The sequence below is a fragment of the Macrobrachium nipponense genome, chromosome 37 (assembly GCF_015104395.2).
Source record: "Macrobrachium nipponense isolate FS-2020 chromosome 37, ASM1510439v2, whole genome shotgun sequence".
Taxonomy (NCBI): Eukaryota; Metazoa; Arthropoda; class Malacostraca; order Decapoda; family Palaemonidae; genus Macrobrachium; species Macrobrachium nipponense.
This window is the reverse complement of record NC_061097.1, coordinates 56,225,495-56,244,557: the sequence shown is the minus strand read 5'-3', so window position 1 is coordinate 56,244,557 and position 19,063 is coordinate 56,225,495. Positions and strand designations below refer to the sequence as shown.

Genomic DNA, 19,063 nt, shown 5'->3' with positions numbered 1-19,063 from the left:
TTAATGTTACAGTTATGGGGGGATTTATAGCCTAGGCTAGTCGTGTTTTTTTGTATGTACTGTGGCTAATTCTCTGTAACCCCTGTGACTAGCACGCACAGCGCAACAATACCTCTTGCCAGAACATGTTGTGCTTGCCAAGAATCTTTAAATATGTGGATAAGGCGCAAAGCGCCGTTCCGCCACGGCCTTACTGACAGCACACACAAACATATTCACCATTAACAAATAAATTATCAGTAATTCTGGTTAGTCGTAGCCTAGGCTAGTCTGTCGTTTGCATGTAAAGTAGTGGTTCAAAGTTATGTATGTAAATAGGGGGTCCTAGCATCTAATTTAATGTCGGTTAGTGGTAGCCTAGGCTAGACGTTTTACACGTAGGCTAGTGGTTCAAAAGTTCTGCAAAGTAAGGGGTCCAAGGCTAGCCTAGCCTACATCAACCTTGAATGCAGAGTAAGAGGTCAAACTTTTGTATTCAGGGTAAAGGGTCTGGGTCTCAAAACCGGGAATTGAGAGTTTCGGGGGTAGTTCTAGGGTACTTATCCGCGGCGGCCTAGACTATGGCAGTTGCGGCTTTTATATGCAGTTTTACCTACTGAACAAGAATTTTAAGTAATATTTATTCGGACGACTGTAATTAACACCCGGGGTCAGTACTAAACACGGCGAAATACATTGGACGCCCCAATCCCTAGTGGATGTCGTATCAGCGGTTACGTTCCTTGCCGTCCGTGCGGACTGCTTCTGTAGAAATACCATCAACTTTAATTTCGCTAGCCTAATGCAAAATTTTGAATTATACCTAAACAGCCCTTTCTTTGCTCAAAATCCACTTCAACCATTGTCTGACCTTGGTCGACTTTTAGCTTTACTTAAATGAGATTTAAATAAATGAAATGACGGTTCAAATCGATCGAATAACGCTTCAATGGGACCAGCCTAACTAGGTAACCACCGTTACCTTACCTTCAAGAGAATGGAAAGGCCTCCGAGTTCAATCAGATCCAGAAGTAACTTAAAAAATTTAAATCTATCCCAGTTTTCAACTTACGAATTCAACCTCAATCATTAATTTACCTCGGTTGGCCTTCAATTCGACTATTCGGCCATTATCTCCGGTGGAAAGCGACTGATTTCTGTGAATCCGTAGAAACGAGACGCCGGTGGTTAGCTAGGTGCACACCTGGGGCGTTGTACCGGCTGACGCCTGCCACCCGTGTGAATGTTAGTTACACGAGTCATTCGACCACTTTCTACCCAATAGGATTAGGTCCTTTATTTGCGCAATTTTTTGGGTTGATAATTAAGATTTGTAACATTTCAAACTTCTATAGATATAATAAACATAATTATATGATATCAATTCTATCTAAAAATTAGTTCTTTTACTAATAAAGCATATATGGCGAATTAACTATTTTCTACCGTACGTGTTAGGTTAAACTAGTAGTAGTATGTAGGATTTGACTTCGAAACGTCTCCCTTGTTCGTTTTATCCCTCCCGTGTGTATGTTAGTTATCAATTCCTCTTTATTTTCCTGATGATATGGCCGCTATACAAACTATATTTCGAATCTTATTATATACTGGGCAGTAGAGTACGAAATGTTCTAAATTTTCATTTATTTCCTCACAGCACAAGCATTTTGTATCTTCCCCCTTTAGCCTATTTTATCATTTAATCCTTGTGTCTAGCTCTACTGGGCAGCATTGTTTTTCTGTGTTGTCACGCCAGATCTCTTCTCTTATGTTTTATATATTTTTTTTCTGTAGATTCCTCATGTTATCTTGTCATTCATTTCTCTGCCATGCTTTTCTGCCCCATTTATTTACTATTTCTTTTGGCTGCTTACCTTTAAGATTCCATTTTACTTACGTTTACGTTTAATTCTTTCATATATCCTTTTACTTGCATTATCCAGGAGGTTTTCTTGTTTTCATACTGATCCATGGTTATCTCGTATATGAGCCTATTTCCACCACTCTCGAGTGTAGGTTTCAGATAGAATAGTTTATTCTTCATTGCTCATGAGTGGCTGGAAGAGGCCCCTATTTCTGATCTTGACGCACAACTTACTGTGTAACTTGGTGCTTTCAAAATTGTTCTATATACCCGATTGTCTACTTTTTGTAGTTCATTTATGGTTTTCCCATCAAGTTTCATGATTTCTGTGGCATACATGAAGGATGGCATCGCTAATCCTTTCCAATACCTATTTTCACCCTGCTACAGCTTTTACTGATGATTGCATTAGCCACATTTGCCTTTTTCTGCTTTGCTTTAATTTGGGCCCTTTTTATGTTCTCTAAAGCTTTTGCCTTTCATGTTGCTCATTGTTAAACCCAGGAAGGATCTTATTTGAGGCTTAAATATTCGTCATTTGTTTCCTACCTCTAAATTTTTACATTTCTAGAGATTTTATAGTTTCCTACATCTAAATTGATTACACTATGTGGCGGAATCACAAGCTGAAAAACAAGCTGGCAAAATCCCCCCACCCCCACATTAACCTAATCACTCCAGCTGCCAATATCCACCCTCAGTCACACTTTCTTCTTTACACAACAAATACACGCAGGACAATTGACCTACACCTATACAAAAACAAAACAAAAACAACACACATGTACTTACCAACTCCAGATATTCCAGGGCTATCCTGTGCCGTCAGCTGGTTGTCACAGAAATACCAATACCAACAACAACAACAACAACAAGAACCACAACCCACAACCCAATAACACAACAACCAAGGATTACAACCCAACACAAAACAACACAGGCAAAAACACACACCCACTAACAACACCAAGGAATCACAACAGCTCACCAATAACAACCTTCAACAACTCACAACCCACCAAGAAACCACAACAGCTCCCAACAACTACCCTCAACCATAACAACTCACAATAACTCAACAAAAACTCACAAGCACAACAAATCCAACAACACAGCTCCAAATCAATTAATATCAAACTTAACAATAACCAACAACAAATCAACTACACAACTCAAATGAATTTCACTGCCTTCACTAGATCGCTGCCGATACCACCGACTATCACCAGCTCTCACCAAAGACTGACTCAAAAACACCTAAAACACAGAACTCAACAGCATTAACAGACAACCCAGCCAGAACCTACCAACAACCAATTCAGTCATTAACTATCCATACAGCAATTACACTCTCTCTCTCTTTCTCTCTCTCTCTCTCACACACACACAGACGTTGTCAAATGGAACTTCATAACTCCTCCATAACTACTAGAGATCCTATTACTTCTATCTACAGTCCTCTGGGTTTCCTTTTTTTTTTTTTTTTTTTTGTATGGTGTTTTTACGTTGCATGGAACCAGTGGTTATTCAGCAACAAGACCAACCACGTCGAGAGTGAACTTCTATCACCAGAAATACACATCTCTCACTCCTCAATGGAATGGCCGAGAATCGAACCCGTGACCATCGAGGTGAGAAGCAAACACCAAACCAACCACGCCAGAGGCGCTCGGGTTTCCTTTTTAGGGCATCCTGGACGGCTGAAAGTTTTCCCTTCTCTTCAACTCCTTACTAATGTATCATCCTTCCTCTTTGTTTTCCTGCTTATTTCTTATTCTAATCTTTATATGCTGTCTTTTTCTTTCTTTGGCAGTCATATCCTGTACTACTATAGATAATTTCTTGTAAACTTCATTCTTCGCGTTTTTTTAGCAGTTTAGCACTTTTTATTATGCTCTAGTTTCCTCTCTCGTTGTTGACTTTTACAAGTAGTGTTCGTCTACCTGCCATCTCAGTGTTTTGTGCTTGTTGTGGTCGAAGTCTGCCTAACCTCACTACCTCTTTAATTTTCCATTCTTCTTTGTTTTGTTTGTTTGTTTGTATGGTGCTTTTACGTTGCATGGAACTAGTGGTTATTTAGCAACGGGACCAACGGCTTTACATGACTTCCGAACCACGCCATTCTTCTTTGCTTGGGTTGAGTTCCTTTGTGAAAATTTCATTGCTCGTCTCTCCATCTCCTCCCTGAAGTTCTGGTAAGTTGAATATTATCAGGTATTCTTTCCTTCTTTCTTAGTCCTGAGCCTTTTTTATTTCTTCCTGCTGTTGACGATCTCTTTATGTCTGTGGCTATAGTCTCTTTGTCCCTAATAATTGTTGCTTCTAAATACACGTCACTCGGCCACTTTCCATCCAAGATGATTAGGTCATTTTTTAAAGAAAGTTTTGAGTATAAAATAACTTTTTTGGCATTTCAAATATGTAAAGATATAATAGATATAATGCTCTTTTATTTATAATATAAAATTTAGTTCCTTTTTTCATAATTATGATATATTAAGTATTTACTTATCTTCTACCATACTTAGTATGTTTTGGCAAGGGTAATTGTATCGCAAATCTATAGTAGCTTATTTTGCTTTGTTATGGGTTAATGATAACGTATTTTAACATGCTACAACGATAAGAATGTAATAAATATATTCAGACCATATTACTTTAATTACAAATCGAGTTATTTCACTGATGAATATAATTTTAAGGGATTGCTCGGGTGACCAATAGGTCCCTTTTATTGTAGGTAATTATGGGTTAAATATACATCTTCTAACATGGTTAACGAAAATAATGGGTAATAATATGTAATATATATATATATATCATATATATTCTATATTATTATATATATATAAATGTGTGTGTGTGTGCAGAATCTACTAGTAATTTTTTTTTTTTTACCAGTATATATATCCAACTGTAATAGCCACAATGCTCTCTTAACTTCTTGAATTCTTTGCTCTTTTTTTTATACGATTGTCACCCCAAAGCCTGAAGATCCAAGTTCAAAGAAATTTTTTTTATAAATTGTGATGTTCGGTATCAGGAAACGAACCCAGGTCCCATAATCAAAAAGAGGTCACGTTGCCGACGTGACCACGAGAAGGATAAAAGTCTATTCCCTCTCATACGTGACCTTTTTGGGATTATGGGACCTGAGTTCGTTTCCCGGTACCGGACATCACAATTTCTTTAAAAGATTTCCTTGAACTTGGATCTTCAGGCTTTGTAGTGACAAGCATATCCAAAAAAAGAGCAAAGAATTCAAGAAAAGAGGGCATTGTGGCTATTACAGTTGCATATATATATATATATATATATATATATATATATATATATATATATATATACACACATATATATATATATGTATATATATATATACATACACACACACAATATATATTATATATATATATATATATATATATATATATATATATAAAGGTTTTTGCCACGAAGGAAAAAAATGAAAAAGCGAGATAGCCAAGTACTTTCGGTCCTGTTCGGACCCTTTACTGAGGCAAACTGATTTTACAAAGAACAACATAGTCAAAAGAAGGTTTAATATACAAACTGACACTACCAGATTAACCATAAGGGCGATTTTCACTCTACAGAAAGGAGGAGTCGCCAGAGGCTAGCCACACCTTGAAGGATACCCGCAGTAAACAAGTGATTCTTCTAGAAAACAGTACATTTTGAAAAAAAAAAACACTGGAGTATATACAATTTAATATCATGAATTTTTTTACACAAATTTTCCCAACAAAAATTATTATTAATGAAAAGACGAAAGAAAATATAAATATATATATATCGAGCAAGAGAAAGAGGAGAAAGAATATCGAACCAGAGAGAGAGAGAGAGAGAGAGAAATAATAACTATATACATGTGGAACTAATTTATTAGTTGTTCATTTATTTTGAGGTCCTTCATAAACATCTTACAAATATATGGGTCCAAATGGTACATTCCCAGACTAAGATTTAGGTTGTTTTTATTAGTGATTTGTATAATTGCCGATTCCAGTAAATTTCTTGAAACATAATCATTAGATCTAGCAATTACCGAGGTATCACCCCAATTAATACAATGAGATTTTTCAATCAGATGGATAAACAGTGCATTTGAAGTCTGGGCTATTCTAACTGAATACATATGTTGCTTTATACGTACACATACATTTTTACTTGACTGACCAACGTAAAACGAAGGGCAATCCTTACAAGGAATTTTGTAAATGATGTTGTTATTTGTTACGGGACTATTCTTAATTAGCATATCTTTAATGGTATTGATATAAGAGAACACTACATTAACATTAAACGATTTAAATATTGATTTTATGGTTTCAAATCCACGAAAATAAGGTAAGCTAAGTACATTTTTAGGCATTTCTTTTTCATTAATAGCAACATTATAAAACTTTTTGTGAGCAAGGTTAGGGATAGTATCGGTTGTACACATAGGCAGGCGGACACTTTTTTTAGTGTCATTAATAAACTCTACTAAGGCACTTTCAGTACTGTATTTTCTGTTGCTTCATCATTGGATACTTGAAAATAATTTTTTAACATCACTTGGAATAAGGAGGCCAAGGAATGAAACCAGTTCCTTGCAGTGTACTAGATACCCCATATCAAACAGGCGAGACTATAGGAAAATAACGTGAAACACTTTAAAATATAATTTATTCACATTAGAAATAACTTTCTTAAGTTTGTGAATGAAAATACCACAATTTCTCTACTTTTCTTTTTAAAAAATGGTAGTCTAATGATTGATCTTTCTATACAAGCCTGTCGCGAATGTTATGGCGATTTTTATTAAGGTTCGCGCCAGATGTTGTGAGGCTGATATCCCTACCTTAAAGGACAGGTTCAAGCCCGTACACAAGGACAACTCGAAAGGTAAACACGGATGATTTTGACAGTTTTATTACAAAACTAACCTCTTCAATGTTAACAGAAAAAAAAAACAATAAAGCGTGATCTTAGGTGGCTCAGCACCCTAAATTTTGACAAAATTTACGTGGCCACACAACCACTCAAAAAATACTGAAAAACCAGTTAAATCAAATTTCACTTCCACTGAAACAATGGTGACACGTTCCCGAAAGTTGACTAAACAAAGTGAGTAAAGATTAACATCAATCAGCCCAATGATGACAACAAAAAGGAACGATTACTTACTATGCATGATTCTGGTCATTCGCTCCTCCGTCCATGCCCAAGCTCAACCCAGCACACCACGTACAAGACCCGGAAGTGTTGCTATCTGAAGTACGTTAATTAGAATTGAAAGAGCAACAACAACAACAGCGAACTCGGGATGCGGCTTGGTTTTATACCCGAGCGGATCGGGTTAGTCAATTTCATCGAGCATTTGTTCTCTTTGAAAAGAAAGCGTTCTTTTGTTTTTCATACAATTTACAAGACGACAAGAATTTTGTCATCAATCCATGGGGGAGGAGAGGCGATGACTGATAAATGTAAACAGACACAAAAGAACCATTGTGCTTTAGCCGCCAGACCGCCTGATACGTGGCATTACATGAAAGCGGGAAATGGATGGATGGATGGGAAATACGTCTCGGAAAATTTGTGCACTAATTTTTTGCACATTATTGTACATTATTGCAATAATTCCTGACTTTAAAATGCCCTTCACTGTATGAAGGAAGACTAGGGTGACCGACCCGTCCTCCTCTTCCTAATGTCACATTTGTCTTACATCAGGTTCTTACCGTGATTATTATTCTCTTTATTTCTCTCTTTGTAGTGTATGTTATAAGACAGCGTTACTAGAATCTTTGATCATTTGGTAAATGCATCTGAATTCTTTAGGTTATGTAATCAGCGCATTACCAATGCAAGAAGGCCATCCTAATGGAAAAACTGCCGATCCCAAAATGAGCTTGAACTGCCCCTCACTCGGATCAGAAGTAACGAACGTCTTAGTCAATAATGTCTTCTTTCCCGAAACTCGTTCCGTTCTAAACAAAACCCATCATCACCTTTTTAAATGACACGCAGTTGTTTAGAAATTTTTTGGGGCCGACCTTTCAGAATGATCGAAAGGGTCATGACATCGATTTAGGAAGCTTCATTTCATTAAGTTTTCAGTCAGTTCCCCTACTAAGTAGATTAGCGATTGCGAGAAGGAAATTTGTTTCTTCAATTTGGCCATTATTTTCCCTAAATAGGTGCTTAGTCTCTTTGAGAGGCGATGTTTCCCTCCGAATCTGCTCTAGTTGTCATTAAACGGGTCGATTTGTTTGTCATTGCTTTTTAGAAGTAGGTAATGATTCGATCTAGTGTCAGCGGACTCCATTAGACCGAGGAAATAGGACTACATCATCATGACAAATAATTTTTTTTTAAAGATTCCTCAGAAAAGCGGGTTGGTTCTATAAAGTAATATACCTATTTTGTTCAAGATAATAGTGAGGATCTTTAAAAGAAATCTAATAACCTAATAAAGTAATCTTAAGTGTCATTTCACAGCTAGTTTTCTTATATAAACAATATTACTCGTTCATCGTTTCTTTTATTTCTTTTTTTAATTCTTTTTTCTTTAGACAGTGAATACTTACTGGAATATTTTAAAAAGTTGCATCGCCAAAAGCGCCTGATTTTTCTCAAGACTTTTTGAGAGATAGACATAGAACTGAATTACTTAAATATTTTATGATTTATATGAACATTTATAGCGTAAATCTCCCTTGATCTTGTGATTTTGACCTGATGAGGGGATTGAAATTGCGACCACTTCTTAGAATTCCATAACGTTTAAAACAATCCGGTGGGTTTTATACACATTTTGCCCACGAAAGTTATTGTTCCAGTACTATAGTCTAAAATTCAAAGTACAACCCTCAAGACTTTCATTGGAGAAGTGTCCAGTCTGTTGTCTAAAACCTAATAATTAAAGTTATGACCTTCGGCTGCAATGCGAAGGAATATGGATTCAGTTGCCTTCGCTGTAAAGGGTCACAGCAGGCCCCTACCGAGGGGGTTCGGGGGGTGGGGGTGTCGAACGACCACCCCAAATTTCTGTGACAATCCTTTTCATTGAACTGTGCGTACAAAGTAATAAATGATTATTGTTTGTTAAGTCAAAGTATATAGCATAACAACAAATAAAGTAATATGCATGTTATCGTTAACATAATAAATGAATCAATCGATAAAACTGAAGAAATATTCTTGAATTTCAGTGCAAACTTTCAACATTATAAGTAAAATTCTGTTAACCAAAGTCAGTACTTTGAATAACATCTAATCGGGTATAGAAGGGCATAGACCGCATACCCAATTTTTCTTCTTAATATAACTAAAATAGCATTTTCGGGTATTTCATCTTGTATATACATAAATATATATATATATATATATATATATATATATATATATATATATATATATATATAATTGAATGACACTTACAGAAGAAAAGGTCCAGTCTTGGGATAAACGACACCCCCACCCCCCACCCCCCACCCCATAAGAAATAAATAAATAAACTCTAGGTACGGGCCTGCACTGGAGCACACAATAATGCTCAGGAAATCTTATCCCGAGATCCTTATCCTAGGATGAAGTTAGCTCTCTCTCTCTCTCTCTCTCTCTCTCTCTCTCTCTCTCATAGCATACCCTTATTTCCTAATTATTATTATGGTTCCCTTCTTTTCTCTCTTCGCTTTTTCTATTTTGCTTTTCCTTTTCGTTGTACTTGACTCTTCTGCGACCTCGTCGATTCCCCTCTGTCTATGCGCCTTGTTTGATTTCGATTTAATCATGTCTAATTCGTTGCCATCATTTGACTCAAGATTATCTTAGAAAATGCAAGTCTCTCCCTCCTTCTCTTCCGCCTCCATCTCCATCCTTCGAATTCTGGCTCTTTCTCTTCTTTGTCATATTCTCAAAGCACGACCATACGAAGATCTCGTGCGTCAAAACTATTAATTCAAGTTCGACCATGATTTCTTTTTCTTTTCTTTTACTGAAATTCTAATACATGATATCAGTACAATTATTCAATAGAGATGCAATATTTTTTATATAAGAAGGGTAAAAATATGATACCAATATAGGAAAAATTATGAATTACAAGAAAAGAAAAACAAATAATCGTGTATATGGCAGGGCTTGCTAAATTTACGTCGTATTTTAATTCCAAGATATAAGGAGAAATAAATCAGTGCAAATCTGATATGGAAAAATAAAGAAAACATCTAAATTCATATTTTCAGTTACCCATTATTCTTAATTTTATAGGTTTTATCCCCGTCTTAAGCAAATACTTCATTCTCTCGATCGGAATTGTTTAAAACATAAGCCTTGAACAAAATATTTTTGAGAGATTGACAAGCTCACTTGTTTTTTGTCAAAGAAGAATCAATCATTTCTAAAAGCTTAGTCTTGTAACTTCCACAATATTTTCTCGGCTCACTTAATTTCTCAAACAAATGGAATGCACTATGAACAAAGAACACTATGCCAAGTGTAGGAACACAAAGACTACCAACCATGACTCAGTTCCTCTAAAATCTCACTTGAAATGTTACCCTCACTTGCATCTGTTACCCCATATTTGTGAACAACATAACCAGCAATAAAAACATTTTGTTTCAATGGATCTGAGAAATCAAGCGTTACAAATTTCCATTTTTTTTTCTGTTATGAGTCTAACTGAAATGGATTATAGTCTGCTTCCGACTTCAAAAATATCTTTTAGCAATTGTTCGATAATAATTATCTGGACTGTTTCCTTATCGACAGTAATCGGTCTCTTATCGGTCTACCGTGGGAACGCTCAAAGAAAATACGTTAGCAAATTTTTTTTATTGGGACCCAGTTACAGTTTTCAGTGAATACGTATCGTTTCTTTCACTGAGATAATATGACTGTTGTCTTTTTAAACATGAAAGAGACCTTCAGTTATTGACAATGAGCTTCCCTTTAGGCCTCACCTAATACAGATAGCAAATGATCTCGTATTAATCTTCAGTGTTCTTTAGGAATTTCGAGAAATTGCCAGTTACTGTCTGTTTTTATCAGCTGCTCTGAAGACTCGTCTGAACAACTGACACTTTGAAACGCTAAGGTTGCAAAATATGACTTTGACGGTTGACATTCACAACCTGCTTATGTCTCTTCTCAGGTCATTGCCCTGAGTTTTTTTTATGGGGGTCTTTTTTACCCAAAACTGGACCTTTTCTTCTATAAATATCATTGCTATATAGGTATATACAAGATGAAATACTTGACAATGTTATTTTACTGATATATCAAGAAGAAAAATTGGGTGTGTGGTCAATTGCCTTCTACCCGATTAGATGTTATTCAAAGTATTGACTTCGGTTAACAGAATTTTACTTAAAATAATTTACAAATATGGTGGCCTATCCTATTATCACTTGTATTTCCTACTACTAAAGAACACGCCGCCCAGATTAACAAACTGTAACCCCGCCCCCTCTTTCTGTTTTGTATATAAAGTTCTGTCAACTTCTATTATATTTAGTGTGAACTTGAAAATGTAGAATTCACTACGAAACTACTGATTCCAAGTCCCTGTTTCACTTACCTTCCTACCGCGGATTTAAGGATATTCTCAAGGAGGTGTTTCGATGCTGCATTTCATTTCGTATTGGCCTAGTTAGTGTCAAGTGTTAAAATAGTGAGCTTGAAAGTGTACGTGAATAACTGGATCTCTATGGCATCGTGGTATGATAGTTCCTGATGGCACTCGTGATAAATAAAGTTGAATGTCACTCTGATTCATGTATCCCTTTTGCCGTGGATTAAGTAGAAAAAACTGGTAACTTAGATATCACTTAAATATTATTGTACGACGCAGTATTCAAGGGAAAAGGCTGCAGTCAATAAGCATTGACAGATTGAAAAGAACGTCGTCTATTTGTGTTGACGGTATATGTGTAAATTAGGTGTATTTAAATATCACTATATCAGCTTGAAGTCCTTGTAGGTCCGCAGGGTTGGGCACGACCTGAAAACGCAGGAAAATGAAAGGCTTTTTGCTCATCTGCCTTCACGGGGAACTTTGAAGTAACGACCACGCCACTACTTGGCAGAAATAGCGTTGCAATTTTATAATTGCCTCTAAAAATGCTATGTAGTATTCCGCACACCGTTTTTTAATAATCAGTACGAAGTTTGTCCTGTAGATGGCAGTTATATACAAGGAGTATTCTATGACTTTATTATGTATAAAGGGAATAAGATTTTTTATATATATATACACATCTATCGTTCAATAGGCTTTCATCAGCGTTTGTTTTAAAGGACGAGGCATAACATGGTTTCAGTAATCTTTTACGAATATCTAGCTAGACATTCCGATCATCTTTAGGCTCGATTGCGGAAGTCGAATCACGAAAAACGTACGTCCACTCAAACGAAAGACTGTGAAGTTTATAGTACTTCCTAACAGTGAAAATATTAGGCCTACCTGTAAGAAAGTTGGTTGCGCAAAGAAGAAATAAATGAGATTTAAATCTGGTATCTCTGATCAATAGTAAATGGAACTAAAGCTTTGTTCGAACTTTGCGTTCCCCTAGTTCGTTAATTACCTTCGTCTGATAACCGCTGGTGTGACGACTTTCCAAATAATTTTTTGTTGAATGTCTGAACCTGGTTGTTGGTTAGTTTCGTTTGAAAATCGACCTCTATAGGCCTAATAGAGATTTTCTAAGAATAGTTTTCTACGTAAACTGATAGTTACCGAAGCAAGTTGGACGCTTTATTGGTCTTCATTTTTACCAATAATGGTATCATTTGAAAGTACTCAAACTCTCCCTACAACTTGACGTGTATTGGGAATTTAGGAAGACTTCGCTCAACAGCGTCAGATAGAAATGGTAAAATCCAGGGATTTCTGTTATGTCTCATTTAATGTTTTCCCCTTAGGCTGATAAATGAAAGAAAACGGATTGCAATGAGGAACGGAAGGAAACGCGTTATATTCTGGTGGACTAAACCCACTTTGTCACCCGGATCTTAGGCCCATGATCAAATCAGAAATATTCTGTCAACTGCCTTTCACAGAATGCTTGAAACTTAATTTATTGTAGTATGCAGCAAAATTTTTAATTCCGCGATCACCAAATAGAATTGAAAACTTAATGTTGAGCAATTGACCGTACTCTACAAAGGTGAGGCCTATGTGACCTTTAGCATTATTTTGAACCTGATAATGTGCTGTAGTCTGTGGTAAAATGTACTTGCAAAGTATTCTTGTAAGTATTTCGTCAAAACGAGTAAAGCATCAAAATCTATAAGAATTTAAATGTAAAAAAACTGTATTAATAAGCTAAACGTAAATGTTAAGTAACATTTTGCACAATGGTGTTCGTAATAGAATCGTGACGAGTCTGGTCGAATTCTGTAGAGGAGAATGTGATCTACGAAGCTAAGAATATTTAGTTCTGTAGTACCATAACAATCTGTAGGATATTCAGGTAGTTTTCGGAGGCACTGTATTCGAGTTCAGCTGCGATAGAATTAGGTGCCACTTTCATGTAAATATGAGTACTAATGTTCATTGATCTCAATACATGGCTAGATTTCGTTTATGCTATCGAATGTTAAGTGAAATGGCTCTACTGCGATAATACACCTCCAACCTTATATTCTCTCTCTCTCTCTCTCTCTCTCTCTCTCTCTCTCTCTCTCTCTCTCTCTCTCTCTCTCTCTCTCTCTCTCTCTTGTGTTGTGCGTCGATATCCACTAAGGGAGTTAACTACCGTATTTTTATGAGTTTAGCATTCCGCAGAAATTGTTACATTGTAAGACAAACGTAATAAACTGTTAAACTAATAAACTCTTTTTGTCCTCCAAAACAACTTATGTAATTATGCTACATTGCAAAACAAACGTGATAAACTCTTTTTGGCCTCCAAAACTACTATTTTATGAGTCAGTTCGACCAACATTTTTAGAACAATAACCCATTTTGATACTGTTGCATTTTAATATTTCTATGTGGTGATGAAACGGGTTAAAAAAAAATGGTGACGAAATAGACAGATCCCGAATCGGATGATCAGTTGGTGCATGTTTGCTTGCTTGGCCAAATACAAGCATTGGTTGATATGCTGCCTTATATAATTCGAAGGTTGCTCGTTCTTGTATACTATGAGATTTTCGAGCTTAAAAGTACTCTCTCTCTCTCTCTCTCTCTCTCTCTCTCTCTCTCTCTCTCTCTACATGGGCTGCTCTTCGAGTGAAAGCTCATTCCAAATTGTTCGTTAATTTTGCCCTTTTTGGGTTGCCAAGTGTAGTGAGTAGTGGCTATTAATTAGTTTTTAACAACCACTCTCTCCCTTGGGGTCTTACATGACTTTTATTATTTTTGTTATGATGTCAACAAGCCAATCACAGCCAGACAGAACATCGTGCGTTGATGCCATGGTTCCTACGGAGGACTGAGGCAACGGCCTGTATCGTTAGTGGCGAAGATTTACCTGCACAGTCCGGCTGCACAGTTATAACTGTGCAGGCATAACTGAACGTTAGTGGTGGGCTTAACTCAACCCTTCCTTGGTTTCCAGTTTATTATAAACCTCTTCATATGTCCTTGCCTTAGCTTGAACTACCACCCATTTTACTCATTTATTTCCTTCTCTTAATCTTTCTTTTTCCTCCTCCAGCTGTGACTCTTCAAATCCCTTCTTTGCCTCCCCTTTTACCCTTCACCACTTCTCCCACCTCTTCTCCCCACCACCAGCTCTCCTTTTCCTCCCATACTATTCCAGATGTTTCCCCTAGTATCTCCTTTCCATGTCTTCTAATCACTGATGCATTAATCCTCCACCATTCTCCCACATCTTCAATTTCCAGATCAACCTCTCCCAAAACTCTTCTCGTAAACTCTCTCTTCTTATCATTATCCCTCCATAACAATTTATACCACTTGAGTTTCTTTACCCCATTTGTTTTTGTTTTTCTCTCTTTTCATCTTCAAATCCATACAGAGGAGCCTATGTTTGGGGGCCACGTGGTCACCTGAGATAGCTTTACAATTCCTAACTTCCACCAGCCTTGATCTATTGTAAAGGAGGTAATCTATTTGTGTGCATCTACCGCCACTCCTGTATGTTATCAAGTGCCCCATCTTCTTTTTGAAGAACGTGTTCACCATTGCCATATCAAAAGACATGGCAAAGTCTACTATACTCTCTCCTTCTGGGTGTCTCTCCCCGATCCATAGCAACAGTATTACCTACAAATACATTTCCCCTCTTTTTGTAACAACTGTTGAAATTATCAACAATATATATTTAATTTCACTTCATTTACTTATTTTGGTTTATGTTGGTTCTTGGGGAATATTTCGTAAAAGTAAATAAGTTCAGTATTTTTATTTATTAATCTTCATATACACTGTAAAACTAACTGCATTTGCCTGCTTCAAAGTCAAATATTCACATAAGGCCAATTATTTTATCATTATTCCTCATCATGACGTTGACACTGCTTAAGAAGAAACACAGCTTTAGTAAGCACAGAGTCTTTCATAATATCCGTACGACTTTTGGTGCGGAGAAAAAAAGTTATAGAAATTAGGGGGAAGTATGATTCTGAATGACGTAGAGAGGCCTGGCCGCACCCCCCCCCCCCCCCCCCCCCCGTTTTCTCAAATGCTGTCTTTTGGTGTGCTATTTTTACCTTGCACATCTTACTACAAGTACCTTTCATTCTTTGGTGAGTATTTTGGCTTGGGACATTCTTTCATTGCATCATCTCCTCAGAGTTTTCTGTTTTTCCAGCAGGTTGTCCTCTGCTGGACCCTTTCTTATTCGCAGAGCTCTGTTTTCGCTTACTCGGGGAGTAAACTTTCAAACTTCTTTATTGTTCTTGTTTTTGTTGTTGTTATTGTTGGGGGTAGGAAAGCCCTATGGAAAAGCCTGAAAAGGTTTGAAAAAGGTGTTTCGCGTTGAGTTACAGATACTGGAATTTTAGTATAGGCTATTTATGATTTACTTATTGGAATGACTGTAAAAAATGAATGATGTGCATTTTAAACAGTACAGAACTATTATTCCTCATAAAATATAGCGTATTTATTTTAATTTTCGTTGGTGAAATAACACGCTATTTGACCGTAGATTGTGTGAAACTGAAGGAACTTATTTGTCCCGAGACTTCTCTCGCAGTTTAACTTTTCTTCTTCCAGTTGGAAGTGGATTTATTTTAGTTGGCGCAGTTCCAGAATTTTCTGCCTCTATATTTTTTTACTCACCATTTCCTTGAGGAAATGCATACTTCCTGTTGTCTGTAAAAAAATGTACAGTAATACAGACCTTCCTTGCAGTAAGTAAGCTCGAATGAAGGAATCCATCCTGATACCGTTCTTTTCACCATAGAAAAGATAAATTCTGTTCCACCGAGCAAATGTCGAAATGTATGCAATATCTTATTACATGCCCACACCAGGGCACCTTCTTCATCTTCGAGACGTTACACATTCTATGACTTTATCCAGCAGCAAAAACTAAAATAAGACATTGCAAATCTTTAATAGTGCTTTCCGATGGGCAACTGCTAGACAACAACAAAGACGTACCTTGTGGTTTTACAGGGTACAGTAGTGACAATAAGACTTTGCGATAGCAGCTCTTAAAGAGAGTACTTTTCCTTACAGAGAACAATTTGTGAAATCATGTCACTGAAAAATGAAAGTAGATCATAATTTAAGAAATAAATAAAGGTCTTTATTAAAATTATCTTGTACAGAAATGTAAGTCAAACATCCAATATTGTTATTTTATAAATAATCTGGGATAACAAGTGTCAAAATATTAAGTCTTCATTCAACAGAAAATTGTCCAAGTAGAATTAAAGTTCAGTGGCCAAGAGAAAGATGATGTGAGGGTTCAATCACTTCAGCAGTGGATGGGTGTCACTCAGTGAAAAGAAATGTCTGATGTAATGAAGCCCCAGTTGGCACTGTCTGATTGTCCTGAAAGCCCTCTCGTCCCTGAAGGTTCTGTCAGCTCCTTTGTAGACTTTTCCCATCAGATTTCTGAGGTTAGTTTCCCTCACAGGTACCCGGCACTGTTTCAGCCCCCAGATGATGCCACTGACGAGGGCCTCCAGCTGGCGGTAGATTTCGTTCACGTGAGGCTGGAATGAGTCCTCGTGGAGAGACTGGTCGAGAAACAGGATTTCCAGGGCATAGGCGTACTGCTGTGAGTACTCCAAGATTTCAGCCATCAGCTGTTCTGCATGAGACTCAGTTGTAGGGACGCTGTAAGGAGGAATTGGAACCACGGGCAGGACACGAGAGCACTCGTCCGATTCATTGCACACTTGGAGGAAGTCGATATCTTGATTGGCGTCCAAGATGACATTGGCATCATCCCATCCCACTTCGAACTTGTGCCAAGACTGACGCAAAATAGAATGGATTTGATTAATTGAAGCAAATTTACTACAAGTTCTGTCACCATCTAGTTATACTATAAAAAATGCGTTCATGTTAAAAATACACAACTTAAAAAAGAACTAGGGCAAAAGGCTGTAATATTTCAAGATGGTCGAGAAGAGTCTCAAAGGTAATTTAATGCCTGGGTGTCTCATGAGAATAACTAGAACCTTACTGCAATTAATTCCAATTATAATAAATAACTGTAGCAAATTTTGTTAAAATATCTCATATGATTTCCATTGATTTTTCCAGTAAAGCTGGTAAACTTTTACTAGAGGTATCAAAATCTGGGCAAACCAGAGACCTTTTATAAATCTTTGATATAGTAGTTTCCACAACCGTCATCTGAGAATATCTGAAGATCTTAACAAATTTTTCATAATTTAGACAAAAATCTACCGAACAGTTGTGTTCTGGATCCATGTCCTATTGCCTAAATAAAGATTAATTCTGCTTATACTCACAAAGTTTCTCTTGAAGTGATCTATAGCAGCCAATGTAAGATTTGTTTGCAAAGAAATATAAGACTGTAGTTGTTGGTTGCATCCCATCGTTTGAGGCTCAACCTGGTGCTGCCACCTGACGGGAGCATCGCAATTGACCACATCGACAACAACGAGCAGCCCCACAGTCACCAGGCACACAATGAGCGTGCTTCGCAAACTTGCTTCTGTGAATAACATGGAGACGGAAATAATATGTAGAAGAAAACGGAAATATCGTATTCAAGAGGCAAAAAATGAAAGAATTGGAGACGTTCAATTGAAGAGCTTTTGTAAAGGCAAGGGCATCATCCTTGCAATGGAAGTAGAAATTAATTAATTACGGTAATATTATGAAATATATATAACTTCTGCAATAAAATAAACTAATCAGATGAGGGGTGAATGAAGAGGTGGCCAGGCAGAATACAAAAAGAAATACCAAAGGCAAAGAGAGAAAGCGGATGCATAGACCCATCTGCATGATATTGCATTGGTTTTTTGGGAAATGGAGTTTACTTGAGTGTGAAAGGAGAAGATTACTGAAGGTTTTTCGTAGGTAAAAGAAAAGAATGAAAGATAGTTCTGTCAAGATTTTAAGTACCAACATTTGCATGAGCTTGTTCGGATATATCTCTCTCTATATATATATATATATATATATATATATATATATATATATATATATATATATATATACCTATATTATGTGTTTAAAGATATTTAAAATCTTACCCATTTTGCTGAGATGACCAGTCGTAGACTATGGTTTTCAGGTTCTAATATGCAACGCTTGACGGATATTGTAACCTATCCATCGAATATATTTTCTTCAGGGAATTTTTCAAACGAGAAAGTGCAACGTATTGAGAAAAGAGCGAGGAAACGTCCAAAGCTTCGAACAACCGTCAGTGAATCACAAGGCGTTTGTGTCAAGGCGAAGATCAGATGTTATTTGTGTCGAGTTCTGTCGGATTCCGCCTTTATATCGGCTGAGAGGCGCCTCAGCCTAGATAGGGACGGTACTTCAGATCTCGACGGTGATTGGCTGTACGTTCTAAGAATAAAAAAAAGGAGATAAACTTTTTGATTGATTGGTTAATTAAGAAATAAAAATCTGTCATCCGGGATCTTGAAGTACCGATTCGTTAACTACAAGTGGGCGACATGTTCGTCTTTCATCTTTTCACGGGAATCTTTCCTTTGTGTTTTGCAGGTGACGTCATGATTGAAGTTGTTAAAAGCTGTTCTAGCCATATCTTTCAGTTTAAATTCGAAATT

At 36.8% G+C, this 19,063-nt stretch overlaps 1 protein-coding gene across 1 annotated transcript; it reads right to left on the bottom strand.

Moving 5' to 3' along the window:
* Positions 1-16,574: 16,574 nt before the first annotated feature.
* Positions 16,575-18,760, bottom strand: LOC135208997 (uncharacterized). The gene is made up of 3 exons (XM_064241537.1): positions 18,518-18,760; positions 17,765-17,970; positions 16,575-17,260 (listed from the first exon to the last, which is right to left on the bottom strand). The coding sequence occupies exons 1-3, from the start codon at positions 18,519-18,521 to the stop codon at positions 16,751-16,753; spliced, it is 720 nt and encodes a 239-aa protein (XP_064097607.1). The 5' UTR covers positions 18,522-18,760; the 3' UTR covers positions 16,575-16,750.
* Between the last annotated feature and the right edge of the window lie 303 nt (positions 18,761-19,063).

Excerpts from the sequence above, each read along its gene's own strand:
- LOC135208997 (XM_064241537.1), bottom strand. Across the intron at positions 17,261-17,764 it reads ATCACTTCAAGAGAAACTTT|TCTTGGCACAAGTTCGAAGT; the intron begins GTGAGTATAAGC and ends ATTTTGCGTCAG.